Below are 12,943 nucleotides of genomic sequence, written 5' to 3'. Positions count from 1 at the left end.
CGTAGGTATGGCGCGGGATAGGAACGGTCAGTAAGAACATGGGATTCGAACCCATGATCAGATGATTCTTGGACGCCTTAGATGACTAGGCCATACTTGACCCCTTAAAATATTTTGAAGGCTTAGTGATACACGGCCATTCCATGAGCAACCAAATTGAGCCTTCAAGCATAGGGACTGGCCACGTATGGTTTAAACATATTTTTATTCCGTCAATACAGAAACCTGGATAGGCGAACAAGCCAAGTGGCTTATATAAACGCCGCTCCAGTTCACGGTTCCAATATAGCTGGATACATATTTGAAATAGTCCGACAAGAAAAGAATACTACTGAAACAAAATTACACTCAGAAAAAAGATTGAATAATAAATATTTGGTTATGGTGTTGGTTGTGCCTAGCAACGAAAAGAGCTGCCGCAGAAAATCAAGTTATATAAATCTTGTCTTGCATTGAATATACATGTATATGTAGAGGTGATAATCACTGGAAGCGCTTACTTTTAGAAATGAACTGGTGTAATGAGTTTAGAATGTCACAATTTGTTGAGTTATCCAATGCGCCGTTACCGTATAAGGTAGTTTTCACATCGTATCCTTGAATATAAAAATACACCGTTGTTCTTAAATTTTGATAGTTCCGACATGTAATGGGTACTGAATGACGTCTTCATTATAATGACCACATGAACACTTAGCTGTTTCTGATATATGTCGATTATATCTGTCTGCGTTCAGATCACTACAGCCGAGCTTGAGGCGACAATGGATGATTTGACAAAATCTAGTCCCAAAATTTAAATCAAAGTAGTTGTCAGTTTCTGTTGGATTTATCATGGTTTTAAACGGCCACCTATCAAAGGGTAGGGGTAGAATTTAGGGCTGGGTGGGGTCTGGGGAGTCAGGGGTCATGAAAAAAGTGTATGCCTTTTCTTGAAATGAAGTATAGTCTGTTTGCAGCGAAAACGTACAGATGAATTTCACTTTAAACAAAAAAGTAAATCAAATAAAGTGAAATTAAGATTGCGAACCCCTTATAATTTTACCTTTCCAACTGAACATTTAAATCTCAGAACATTATTCAACTAAGGATAAAAGTTGTTTAACAAACGATCATAGTTTCAAATCGCTATTATCGGTTTGTATTACAAGGGGGTATGCACATTAAAAACACCGAGAACATGTAGGGTTGGTCTAAGTTAATGCTCATCGTGATTCGCACGTGCATTTGTTTCACTGTTCCAACTACTGTATCCTAATTCGGTAAAACGATGCTCATGCTATTGATCACTGGATTGTCTCGTCCAGACTCGATTATGTACAGACCGCCGCCAAATAGCTGGAATACTGCTGAGTGCAGCTTTAAGCAACAAAATAAAGTCACGTCTTCTAATGGGGGTATGAATCCTCTACATTGGCCGCCATATCACCGGGCCTTTGACATTATCCATATTCACTTAGCAGTTTCAATAAACAGTACAACCCTACGATTTTCATACATTTGTTTCCCTTTTTTCGCTGAGTATATTAAAAATTTCTGGAATTAGAACGGCTTCTGTGAAGTGTAAATATTGTTAATAAGTTGACAGTAGTTCAGCTATGAACAATTTTACAAAAATGACATTGTTATACACATCATTATTGTAGGAATGAATGGGTGCTAATAAAATATGAAATCTGTTTCACTTAGGAAATGATATATTGCAGTGTATTTGCAAAAAGAACATTATAGTTTACTGAACAGAACAGGTCCATCTATCATTCTAGTTTAATGAACATAAAATATGTAATATTCTGACTGTGCAGCAAATGTTTCCCTTGTTTGTAATATATATATATAGAGAGGTGAGGTGAAATTGGGTTTAACATCGTGCTTGAGAATATTTCGCTCATATGACAAGGTGCATGCGGGTGTATGTGTATGTGCGGCTGCTTGTACTAGCCCAGACTTAAGCTGGTTTTATAGTGCTAGCCCACTGAGATACCATGCAGCAGTGAAGCATGAATACCCCACTCAGACACATTATACTGACTGAGCCGACCAGTCCTTGTTGTACCCATTAATGCCGAGCGCCAGGCAGGGACCAACAAGTACCATATTTTAACGTCTTTTTTGTATGACGCAGTCGGAGATCGAACCCGCGACCTTCCGCTCTCCAGGCGGACGCTCTAACCACTACACCACGGAAGCAGTCTATATATATATATAGAGAGAGAGAGAGAGAGAGAGAGAGACATCAGCATTAATTAAACACCACCTTAATCAAAGTGCAATTTTTTCAATTTCCAAACAGGCAATCACCTCCTAGGACACTTCAATGCACATGAACAGCACACGCTTTATACAATATCTCCAAAGTTATAGGGGCGGTTGTGTAGCCTAGTGGTTAAAGCGTTCGCTGAAGACTTGGTTCAATTCTCACATGGGTACAATGTGTGCAGCCCATTTCTGGTGTCTCCTGCTGTGATATTCTCCTATGATGAGGCTGGTGATGGAACAATGGACACTTCATCAGCTAATCCATGGAGGCAGCCTAACAGAGATGTCAACCACTCCGATTTTCACACCCAAATCTGCTCTCTGATTTCTCTTTAAAAAACTCCGATTTTTGGAAAAAAATTCTGAATTTATTTTTTACGGTATACAATTTCGTAAGTCACCGGTGACTTATTTGAGTGAACACTGGTAACAGCATTCAGAATCTTAGCGTGTGATTCTTTGGGTGTCGATTGTGTTTACTGCGTGTTAATGACACTGAAGTTTTACAAAGTTTTTGTGAATGCATGTCATAGTCCGTATGAAAGTGAAACCCCCACGCGCTCATCCCAAACTCGGGGCGGTGGGGTAGCCTAGTGGTTAAACCGTTGGCTCGTCACGCCGAAGACCCGGGTTCGATTCCCCACATGGGCACAATGTGTTAAGCCCATTTCTGGTGGCCCCCGCCGTGATATTGCTGGAATATTGCTAAAAGCGGCGTAAAACAAAACTCAGTCAGTCAGTCAGTCATCCCAAACTCGAACCTTTGGTGCTCAGGCCTGGCTTTCAGCCAGTCATGACTCTGTTTTCCTTAGATTCAGGGATGGTATCTCTGGCCTAACAACAAACTTCAATGAAACTGTTTAAAGGACTTTACTGTTCGGGATATATAAAACATAGACAGTGTATAGGTGGTGCGACTGACTCCGTACAAGCTGCAGTCAAAATATTGTTTGTATCATAAGTTGCAGCCCAGCCCTGACTCTGGACCGAGTTCCTTGATGAGGGACTGGATCTCCTTGAAGTTAGGATGTTCCTTGTCTCCGACCAGCTGCAGAAGTACAGCTTCGCTTGTTGTTACTATGGCGCCACTTTGTCGGAATCGCTGCTCAAACAAACATGTCACATTAACAATAAGTTTTTTGTAATAGATTTTTTTAAACAGTGTTAATATACTGTAAACCATAAAATTAATGTGTCACGAATTTAATGCAAGGAGTGCGATGGTCTAGTCTAAAATGCATCAAGAAAATAATGCGAGCTCAGGAATCTAATGAATCTTTCATGTTGTTCATTTTCTTTTACACTTGTTATTTACCAAATAACTTGAATTGATCTTGTTAAGCAATGAATGGAAATGAGTTGGCAATGTTTTGATTACCCTGCCATGTTTGATCACCTGATTGCTTGCTACTACTTGTCTTATGACAACATTTATAAACGTATTCCAACTTGAAACAGTTCTGTTGAAAGGATTTACGTTTTCTGTCTTTTATTAAGGTCTCAAAAGTAGACATGGTCAGACTGAAATGCATCATCATAATAATGCGATCAGAGTACAGACGCATTTTTCTCATTAATATAATGCTCGCATTAATTTCATGATTAACAGCATTGATCGCTTCAGTGAGTAGTTCAGACAGTGGTTCAGAGTGGTATAAGTTTTACGCCACTTTTAGCAATATTCCAGCAATATCACGGAAAACAGAAATGGGCTTCACATATTGTACCCATTTGGGGAATTGAACCTGGGTCTTTGGCGTGAATGACTGGGTTTAGTTTTACGCCACTTTTAGCAATATTCAAGCAATATCACAGCAGGGGACACCTGAAATGGGTTTCACACATTGTACCCATGTGGGGTATCGAACCCGGGTTGTTGACGTGACAAGCGAATGCTTAACCACTTGGCTACCCCATCGCCCCTCCATTCTTAGAGAGCTGGGAGACTGAGGTAAGCCAATCCTAAACTTTTCCCTCTTAGGCGTGATGAATGAACACTTTCACCACTGGGCTACCCCACAAACCCTGAGTGAGTGAGTAAAACCATATCCCACAAATTCCTTCACATTTACCATGTTAATTATCATTCAAAGAAATGAATCAAATATTGTATTATCAGGTTATTAAATTTCTCCATTATTGATGAAATTAACTGACAAGAAGATAACCCTACCCAATGGGTGGCTAAATCTCAGACCACAACGAGTGAGTCGGGTTTTACGCTGCTTTTAGCAATATTCCAGCAATATCACGGCAGGGGACACCAGAAATAAGCTTCAAACATTGTACCCATGTTTGGAATCGAACCCGGGTCTTTGGTGAGACGAGCGAATTTCAGACCATCAGTGAATTCCTAGACAAAGCTCATTGGGTCATTTTGACAATTTTTGCAAATTATGACATAACATTCTTTTACATCACTATCAAATTCCTAAAAGTCTATGAACATTTTAGAAGACACATAGACACATAGTAAATGTCTGATGAATGCAAAATGAGCCAATGAAACCCTGTTGCACAGACGATGTGAAGGGAAAACCTATTTGATAGGGGTGTCACGATACACCAATCTCACGATACGATACGTATCACGATTTAAGGTCATGATAATTTTACTATCAAGACTTTGACGGAGATGGATATAGCATAAAATTTTGAATCTATAAAGTTTTACAATAGGAATCGATACACGCAAGCATGTATCGCGTATCGTATCGTCAGTAAAAATGTATCGATACATTCGCGTATCGCGACACCCCTACTATTTGACAATTTCCAAAACATGTAAAGACAGTCCAGGAAGGCTTAGAAGTCTACTACTCACCTCCAATGCGAAGAGTCGGTTCATCTGAGAGCGAGACGAACATGCATCAGCGATAACGTGAACCTCGTAGTCCTTTTTGAGAAGGTCAATCACTGTCTGCTGAATGCACACATGAGTCTGAAAGGCCATTATAAAATATTTACTCATCAATTGTCACATGTTTATTTCAAGGTGATCAAACAATATCCAGGAAAATCATCTGTTACAGTTATCATACCACCTCTAAAGGCCCTCCATTAGCTGCCCGTGAAACACAGAATCTCCTTCAAACTACTCTGTCTTGTATACCAGTGCATGACTAACACAGCTCCAGTCTACCTCTCAGATCTTCTTCAGGCTTATGTACCATCTAGATCTCTGAGATCAGAGAAACAACACCTACCCATTATCCCCAAATTCAAACAAGCTAAATATGGACATCGTGCCTTCTCCTATGCTGCTCCCAAGGAATGGAATGACCACCCTCAATTCATCCAATCCAGTCCCGACTATCAAACATTCAAATGTCTCCTGAAAACTCACTTCTTTAAACAAGCCTACTGTTAGTTCTCAGCTATTTACTCAACTCCTGCCCTTAAAGCAGGATATCAAGCCTGGAAAGGCATGTTATAAATATTCATATTCTCATACATTGTACACATGTGGGGAATCAAGCCTGAAGTCCTTAAGGTTTGTTCTAAAGTGAGTGAGTGAGTTTAGTTTTACGCCGCACTCAGCAATATTCCAGCTATATGGCGGCGGTCTGTAAGTAATCGAGTCTGGACCAGACAATTCAGTGATCAACAGCATGAGCATCAATATGCGCAATTGGGAACCATGACATGTGTCAACCAAGTCAGCGAGCCTGACCACCCGATCCCGTTAGTCGCCTCTGACGACAAGCATGGGTAACTGAAGGCTCATTCTAACCCGAATCTTCACGGGTAGGTGGATGAGAGAATCCTTTAACCACTAGGCTACCCCAACACTCCTCAAAGGAACACCTACCTCAATGCCAAAGAGGAGGACATGTTTGACGTTTTATAGGGGTGGGTATTGCAGAGAACTTTCATATTGCGATATACTGCAATGCGAAAGCATATATTGCGATATGTATTGCAATATATTGCAAGAAGGTTTTTTCAACAAAAAATACATATAATCGAGTTAATGCTTGATCTATAAAGCAAAAACACAACAGAATCACTATGCTTGATTAAACTTTAATAAAAACTTTTAATTTACTTTACCATTGCATATTTTACATACTGCGTTACTCTTATCAATAGTTCCATCTACCGTGAACTTTTTCAACCCAAAATGCTGCCATTCTAAAGCCTTTGCCCTAGCAGTTGGCACCACAATAAGTTGTACATTGTTGGGGGTCGCCATTTTACAACCAACGCATGACTTCTGGTGTGAAAACCGGAAATATCTAACAAACGATCATAGTTTCAAATCGCTATTATTGGTTTGTATTACAAGGGGGTATACACTTTAAATGAAACATAGAGAACAAGTAGTGTTGGTTTAAGTTAACGCTCATCACGTACCGCACGTGCATTTGTTCCACTGTTCCATTTACTGCGCTCACCCCCTTGTAATACAAACCAATAATAGCGATTTGAATCTATGATCGTTTGTTAAACAACTTTTATCATACGTTGAAAAAATTTCTGAGATTTAAATGTTCATTTGGCAAGGTAAAATTATGAGGATTCGCAATCTTAATTTCACTTAACTTGATTTACTTTTTTGTTTAAAGTGAAATTCATCGGTACGTTTTCACTGCAAACAGACTATAGATAGATTACTCCTTGCTCAAAGTAAAGAGGACAAGATGTTTGACATTTGAGAGCGACCTACCTCGACACACCAGTGGGACATGTTTGATGTTTGAGTTAGCCTCAACCTCAGCATCAAACAGGACAACTTGTTTGATGTTTCAGACTCCACCTACCTCAATGCCAAACAGGACGACATGTTTGATGTTTGGGAGAGACAGCAGCTTCTGTTCCACCTCTGGCAGCAACATGGTGAATCTGGTCTTGGGGAAAACCTCGACGGCATGGGCAACATCCAGTTCAGGGACTGTAGAGCCTAGGCCTTTAGGGTACTGCAGAGAAAGAGTCAATTACAAAAGCTGAGGCACTGAAAATCATAAACTTTAACTTAACACAATTTTAGTTTGGACTATTATTTAATATCAAAAGTGGACTTATTTTGGTGAGTGAGTGAGTTTGGTTTTACGCGGGGACACCAGAAATGGGCTTCACACATGTGGGGAATCGAACCAGTGTCTTTGGCATGACGAGTAAACGCTTTAACCACTAGGCTACCCCAACACTCCTCAAAGGAACACCTACCTCAGTGCCAAAGAGGAGGACATGTTTGATGTTTTATAGGGGTGGGTATTGCAGAGAACTTTCATATTGCGATATATTGCAATGTGAAAGCATATATTGCGATATGTATTGCAATATATTGCAAGAAGGTTTTTTTAACAAAAAACTACATATAATCGAGGTAATGCTTGATTTATAAAGCAAAAACACAACAGAATCACTATGCTTGATTAAACTTTAATAAAAACTTTTAATTTACTTTACCATTGCATGTTTTACATACCACGTTCCCCCTATCAATAGTTCCATCTACCGTGAACTTTTTCAACCCAAAATGCTGCCATAATAAAGCCTTTGCCCTAGCAGTTGGCACCACAATAAGTTGTTCATTGTTGGGGGTAGCCATTTTACAACAAACACATGACTTCCGGTGTGAAAAACGGAAATATCTAACAACGATCATAGTTTCAAATTGCTATTATTGGTTTGTATTACAAGGGGGTATACACTTTAAATGAAACATCGAGAACAAGTAGTGTTGGTTTAAGTTAAAGCTCATCACGTACCGCACGTGCATTTGTTTCACTGTTCCATCTACTGCGCTCACCCCCTTGTAATACAAACCAATAATAGCGATTTGAATCTATGATCGTTTGTTAAACAACTTTTATCATACGTTGAAAAAATTTCTGAGATTTAAATGTTCATTTGGCAAGGTAAAATTATGAGGATTCGCAATCTTAATTTCACTTAACTTGATTTACTTTTTTGTTTCAAGTGAAATTCATCGGTACGTTTTCACTGCAAACAGACTATAGATGGATTACTCCTTCCTCAAAGTAAAGAGGACAAGATGTTTGACATTTGAGAGCGACCTACCTCAACACACCAGTGGGACATGTTTGATGTTTGAGTTAGCCTCAACCTCAGCATCAAACAGGACAACGTGTTTGATGTTTCAGACTTCACCTACCTCAATGCCAAACAGGACGACATGTTTGATGTTTGGGAGAGACTGCAGCTTCTGTTCCACCTCTGGCAGCAACATGGTGAACCTGGTCTTGGGGAAAACCTCGACGGCATGGGCAACATCCAGTTCGGAGACTGTCGCGCCTAGGCCTTTAGGGTACTGCAGAGAAAGAGTCAATTACAAAAGCTGGGGCACTGAAAATCATAAACTTTAACTTAACACAATTTTGGTTTGGACTATTATTTAATTTCAAAAGTGGACTTGTTTTGGTGAGTGAGTGAGTTTGGTTTTATGTGGGGACACCAGAAATGGGCTTCACACATGTGGGGAATCGAACCAGTGTCTTTGGCATGACGAGTAAACGCTTTAACCACTAGGCTACTCTACCACCTCTGGACTTGTTTTGGAGTGGTACATATACATCAATGGAAATACAATAAAGGATGTCTTTTTGACATTTGGGGATATTATCTCAATGCAAGTTAAAATATATGTAACATGTTGAATGGACAGTGTACGATGTGGCAGATTTGTATGTTATTTAATGTTGCACTCAGTAATATTTCAGTTGTATGGTGGCAGTTTGTAAATAACCAAGTCAGTGAGTCTGAGCATCCATTTGTCGCCTGTTATGACAAGCTTGGGTTGATGAACACCATTATTAACCTGGATCTTCACAAGGAACTCATGGCAGGATAATATTCTGAAATGTTTTTCACTTCAATCGACTGAAGGGGCAGTGGGGTAGCCTAGTGGTTAAAGCGTTGTCTCGTCACGCCGAAGACCAGGGTTCGAATGCCCACATGGGCACATTGTGTGAAGCCCATTTCTGGTGTCCCCCGCCGTGATATTGCTGGAATATTGCTAAAAGCGGCGTAAAACCATACTCACTCACTCCCTCAATCGACTGAAGCATGTATATTGTAATATAGGCTTTGATAGTCTAGCCTGCAATTAGTTTTTTAAAACTCATTCTTATGTAAAACAGACAAACTTTTTCCTCTACTTGTCTCTAATCAAAAAATGATCTCAGCCAGTAATACTGTGTAGCACTTGAGTTGTCAGATTTGTTGGGCAGAGCTCTGTTGTTTTGGTTCGAGAATTGCATCATGCATGAACAACAGGTGTGACGTCAAACGTGGACGTTTTTTCAAGGTTGATTTAAAAACACCCCGAGCTGTAGACATACTGACACTTTAAACATTGAGCATGTGATAGAGTTACAAACACACTAGCATCAGTGTCTGAGGCTGTTTTGGGTCATATTTCATATCAGTGTTATGAACACCGGGAAACTTTTCTGGTACACAATTGTACACCTGTTGCCATTCTACACAAAAAATGGCTGAACTTTGTCTCAATCTATATCATGTCTGTATTTACAAGATGGTTTACCTGTTCAGTCACAATCAGAGGAATGTTGAGAATCTTTGATGCCTTCACCTGTGAAAGAACAGTGAAACTATAATGTCTAAATGGCATTAAAAGTGAAATGAATGCTCGGTACCATATTTCCCTCTATCAAGTGCCAAGGCCCTTATTCTTGAAACGTTCGTAGCCCTGGGCTTAGGAAGTTTGTAGTGCTACGAACGTTCGAGAATAGCTACCCAGGTCTCTAACAGTAACAAGCGTCTGCCTCCAATAAGCGTCAGGGGTAAAGTAACTGTTCAATAAATAAGCATCGGGTGTGCCACATGTTTACAATGGAGTTTTCAGTTAAAATACCAATGGAGAATCTATATTTATTTCCGTTGAAACTTTAAGCGCGGGGTCTCCAATAAGTGTCGGACCCTACTAGTACAATTAGCACCTGGTCTGAGTTTGCTGAATTAATAAGGGGTGCCAGTCAAATCGCCCCAGCTACAAAACGCCCCAGCCAATTTGGTCAAAATGCCCCAGATTTTTGGTCAAATTGCCCCAGGTTTGGTCAAATTGCCCCAGGGGGGGGTAGTCAAAATGCCCCAGTGTATTTAAAATGATTAAATATATGCTATAAATGCATAGTTTTTGTCAACTTCCATATTATATACTTCGTATAATATTATATAGTAATATTTCTGATAGATTTTCTATTAGTAAACTGATAAGAGCAAAAGTAATATTCATGTATAGACAACACTATAATACATGTTATTAATGCTTTTGTAAAGAATTACATGACTAAAATGAAATGTTTGTATAAAATGTTTATTGGCCATAAATGCATAGTTTTTGTCAGCAAGTATGGTATAATACTTATCAAAACAATTTACAGCTTTTGTTAATTAATCTTGTCAAAAGGTGCGGCCGTAAATGCATAGGTTTTCTCAACAAGTATGGTATAATGCTTATCAAAACGTTCTAGAGCTTTTGTTAATTATTTTTGTCAAAAAGTGTGGATAAAAACAGGCTATTAAAACATGTTCACTAATTGACATTCAATGCTGTGTTTAGTTAAAGGAAATGTTGAGGCTCGAATGTATGAGCATTTCAGGCTATAAAAACATATTCACTAATTGACCATCACCTATCGAGATTCAAAATGTAATTTTGAACGATTCTAATATCTACAGTCATTTTTACTTAAATTTCAGTAGCAGATTTTGTCTAATCATACATTCTCGTCTCCAACTTGAATGTAGTGACCTTAATGCGCACAAATATGAAAGATTTATATCTCTGACATCATCTTGCTCTTGTGGCCATAACTATGAAGACTCTGCTCACTATTACTTTTCATGTACTCTTTACAACGATATACGTCAAATTATGTATTTTTATACTAAAGGATTTGACCTAAAATCAGTTTTGTTTGGAAACCAACGCTGCTCCTCAATAGTAAACAAAGAGCTTTTAATTTCAGTGCACTCTTTTATAAATTTAACAGGCAGATTTGATCCAAAATATTTTGTTTATATGACATATAGGGTTTAACCATGATTGGCGTTATTTCTCGTTTTTGCAACATTTATGTATCATTCACACTGTACATTCATCATGACGAGTTTATTCTTCCTTCCATTGTATCCCAGAGCGGTATTCATATAAGCTTATGCTTGTTTACCAATCCGGTTCCTTTCTTTGGAAATAAACATGTTTAAATAATAAATATTATACCATACTTGTTATGATTACATAATGACATTTGTTGACCAAAAACTATTTACAGCCAATAAACATATTATACAAACCTTTCATTTTACTCTTGTAATTCTTTACCAAATAATTGGTATTACAGTGTTGTCTATACATGAATCTTACTTTTGGTCTTATCAGTTTACTAATAGAAAATTTATCAGAAATATCACTATATAATATTATATATAGAATATAATATGGAAGTTGACAAAAAACTATGCATTTGTGGCATATAGTTAACCAATTTAAATACACTGGGGCATTTTGACTACCCCCCTGGGGCAATTTGACCAAACCTGGGGCGATTTGACCAAAAATCTGGGGCATTTTGACCAAATTGGCTGGGGCGTTTTGTAGCTGAGGCGATTTGACTGGCACCCTTAATAAGTGCCCTGGCACTTTCTACAGGCAATATGGTACATGTGAACCACCAAAAGCCCTCCCTATGCCTATTAAATATCTGTATTAATTACTCGTCACTGGATATGCTGCTGTTTTCCAATCGTCCATTGCCATTCCCAGTCACTGGCAATCAGCACCAATTAAATACTGGCTTCCTTTGTTAAGTGTCCGACCTTTGTTATGTTAGTAAATGTGTTTCACATGCACACATATAGTTATCTGATACCTAACTTTCATTCACCTGATAAAAGAGTAAGAATATACTTAAAAACGTCGTAATATTCTCACATTACAGCACTTGACATCCATAAACTTCGCTGAAGGGGTCGTTGTCGGCACAGGTACTACAGATATGTACCCCCCGGTATGTTTCTGTATACAGACATGTACCCTTAACAAAGTCAAACTACAGAAACATATTTAAATAACTGAGGACTAAATTATGCTGTTTCCAATACAGAAACTCATACTACGGAAGTCGTGTTAACTGTTAACTCTGTTAAACATACCAATCTCTGTGCGATCTGCAATATATCGGAAAAATGTTTGATCGCTGGGCGAAACTTTTCTTGCATGTCACAGCAGAAGAATACTGTCTGGTCCAGCCGGAGATCCCCCAGCCTCCTTTCGCTCATCTTGAAAACCTGTCGCTAAAATGAATTCACGTTTGCACTAACTTCATCAGCGTGATGATGAGGTTGGACTTCGGCAGGTGCGTGAAACTAATATTGTGAGAAATCATTGTTGTTAGTTGTAGTTCTGCTAAAAATAATTCCTTTTTAATCGTAAGAACAAAATACTAACATTTATAATTATGGCTATAGATGTTTTAATTTAATCAATATTCCAATGTACGTCATTGCCTTACAAATATCTTATATGGGCATATTAATGCATAAAAAAAAATGAATAATGATACCTCTTATGCTGCTCTTCAGTAAAAGAGGATGCATTGTCTTGTCAGTTGTAAACTTCCGGATTGCATGATTGCGTGATTGTTTGTTTACAATCCTGTTGCTATGTCGTCTGTTGTATGAATCTCCACCA

General features: G+C 38.6%; 1 protein-coding gene across 3 annotated transcripts; it reads right to left on the bottom strand.

Moving 5' to 3' along the window:
* Window positions 1–3,113: 3,113 nt before the first annotated feature.
* LOC124283050 (isochorismatase domain-containing protein 1-like) lies at window positions 3,114–12,943 on the bottom strand. Of its 3 annotated transcripts, XM_046719070.1 has the most exons (6): window positions 12,816–12,943; window positions 12,406–12,546; window positions 9,773–9,820; window positions 8,381–8,536; window positions 5,084–5,200; window positions 3,114–3,361 (listed from the first exon to the last, which is right to left on the bottom strand). In XM_046719070.1, the coding sequence occupies exons 2-6, from the start codon at window positions 12,529–12,531 to the stop codon at window positions 3,215–3,217; spliced, it is 594 nt and encodes a 197-aa protein (XP_046575026.1). In that variant the 5' UTR covers window positions 12,532–12,546; window positions 12,816–12,943; the 3' UTR covers window positions 3,114–3,214. The 3 variants fall into 3 exon arrangements, with proteins under 3 accessions (XP_046575026.1, XP_046575025.1, XP_046575023.1); XM_046719069.1 differs by lacking the exons at window positions 8,381–8,536; window positions 12,816–12,943 and adding an exon at window positions 7,023–7,178 and having other exon boundaries at window positions 12,406–12,640; XM_046719067.1 differs by lacking the exon at window positions 12,816–12,943 and having other exon boundaries at window positions 12,406–12,638.

The sequence above is a fragment of the Haliotis rubra genome, unplaced genomic scaffold (genome assembly GCF_003918875.1).
Source record: "Haliotis rubra isolate DU_JTF1 unplaced genomic scaffold, ASM391887v1 Scf309, whole genome shotgun sequence".
Taxonomy (NCBI): Eukaryota; Metazoa; Mollusca; class Gastropoda; order Lepetellida; family Haliotidae; genus Haliotis; species Haliotis rubra.
Note: the sequence above shows the minus strand (reverse complement) of the source record. Positions and strands in the feature narration are given on the sequence as shown.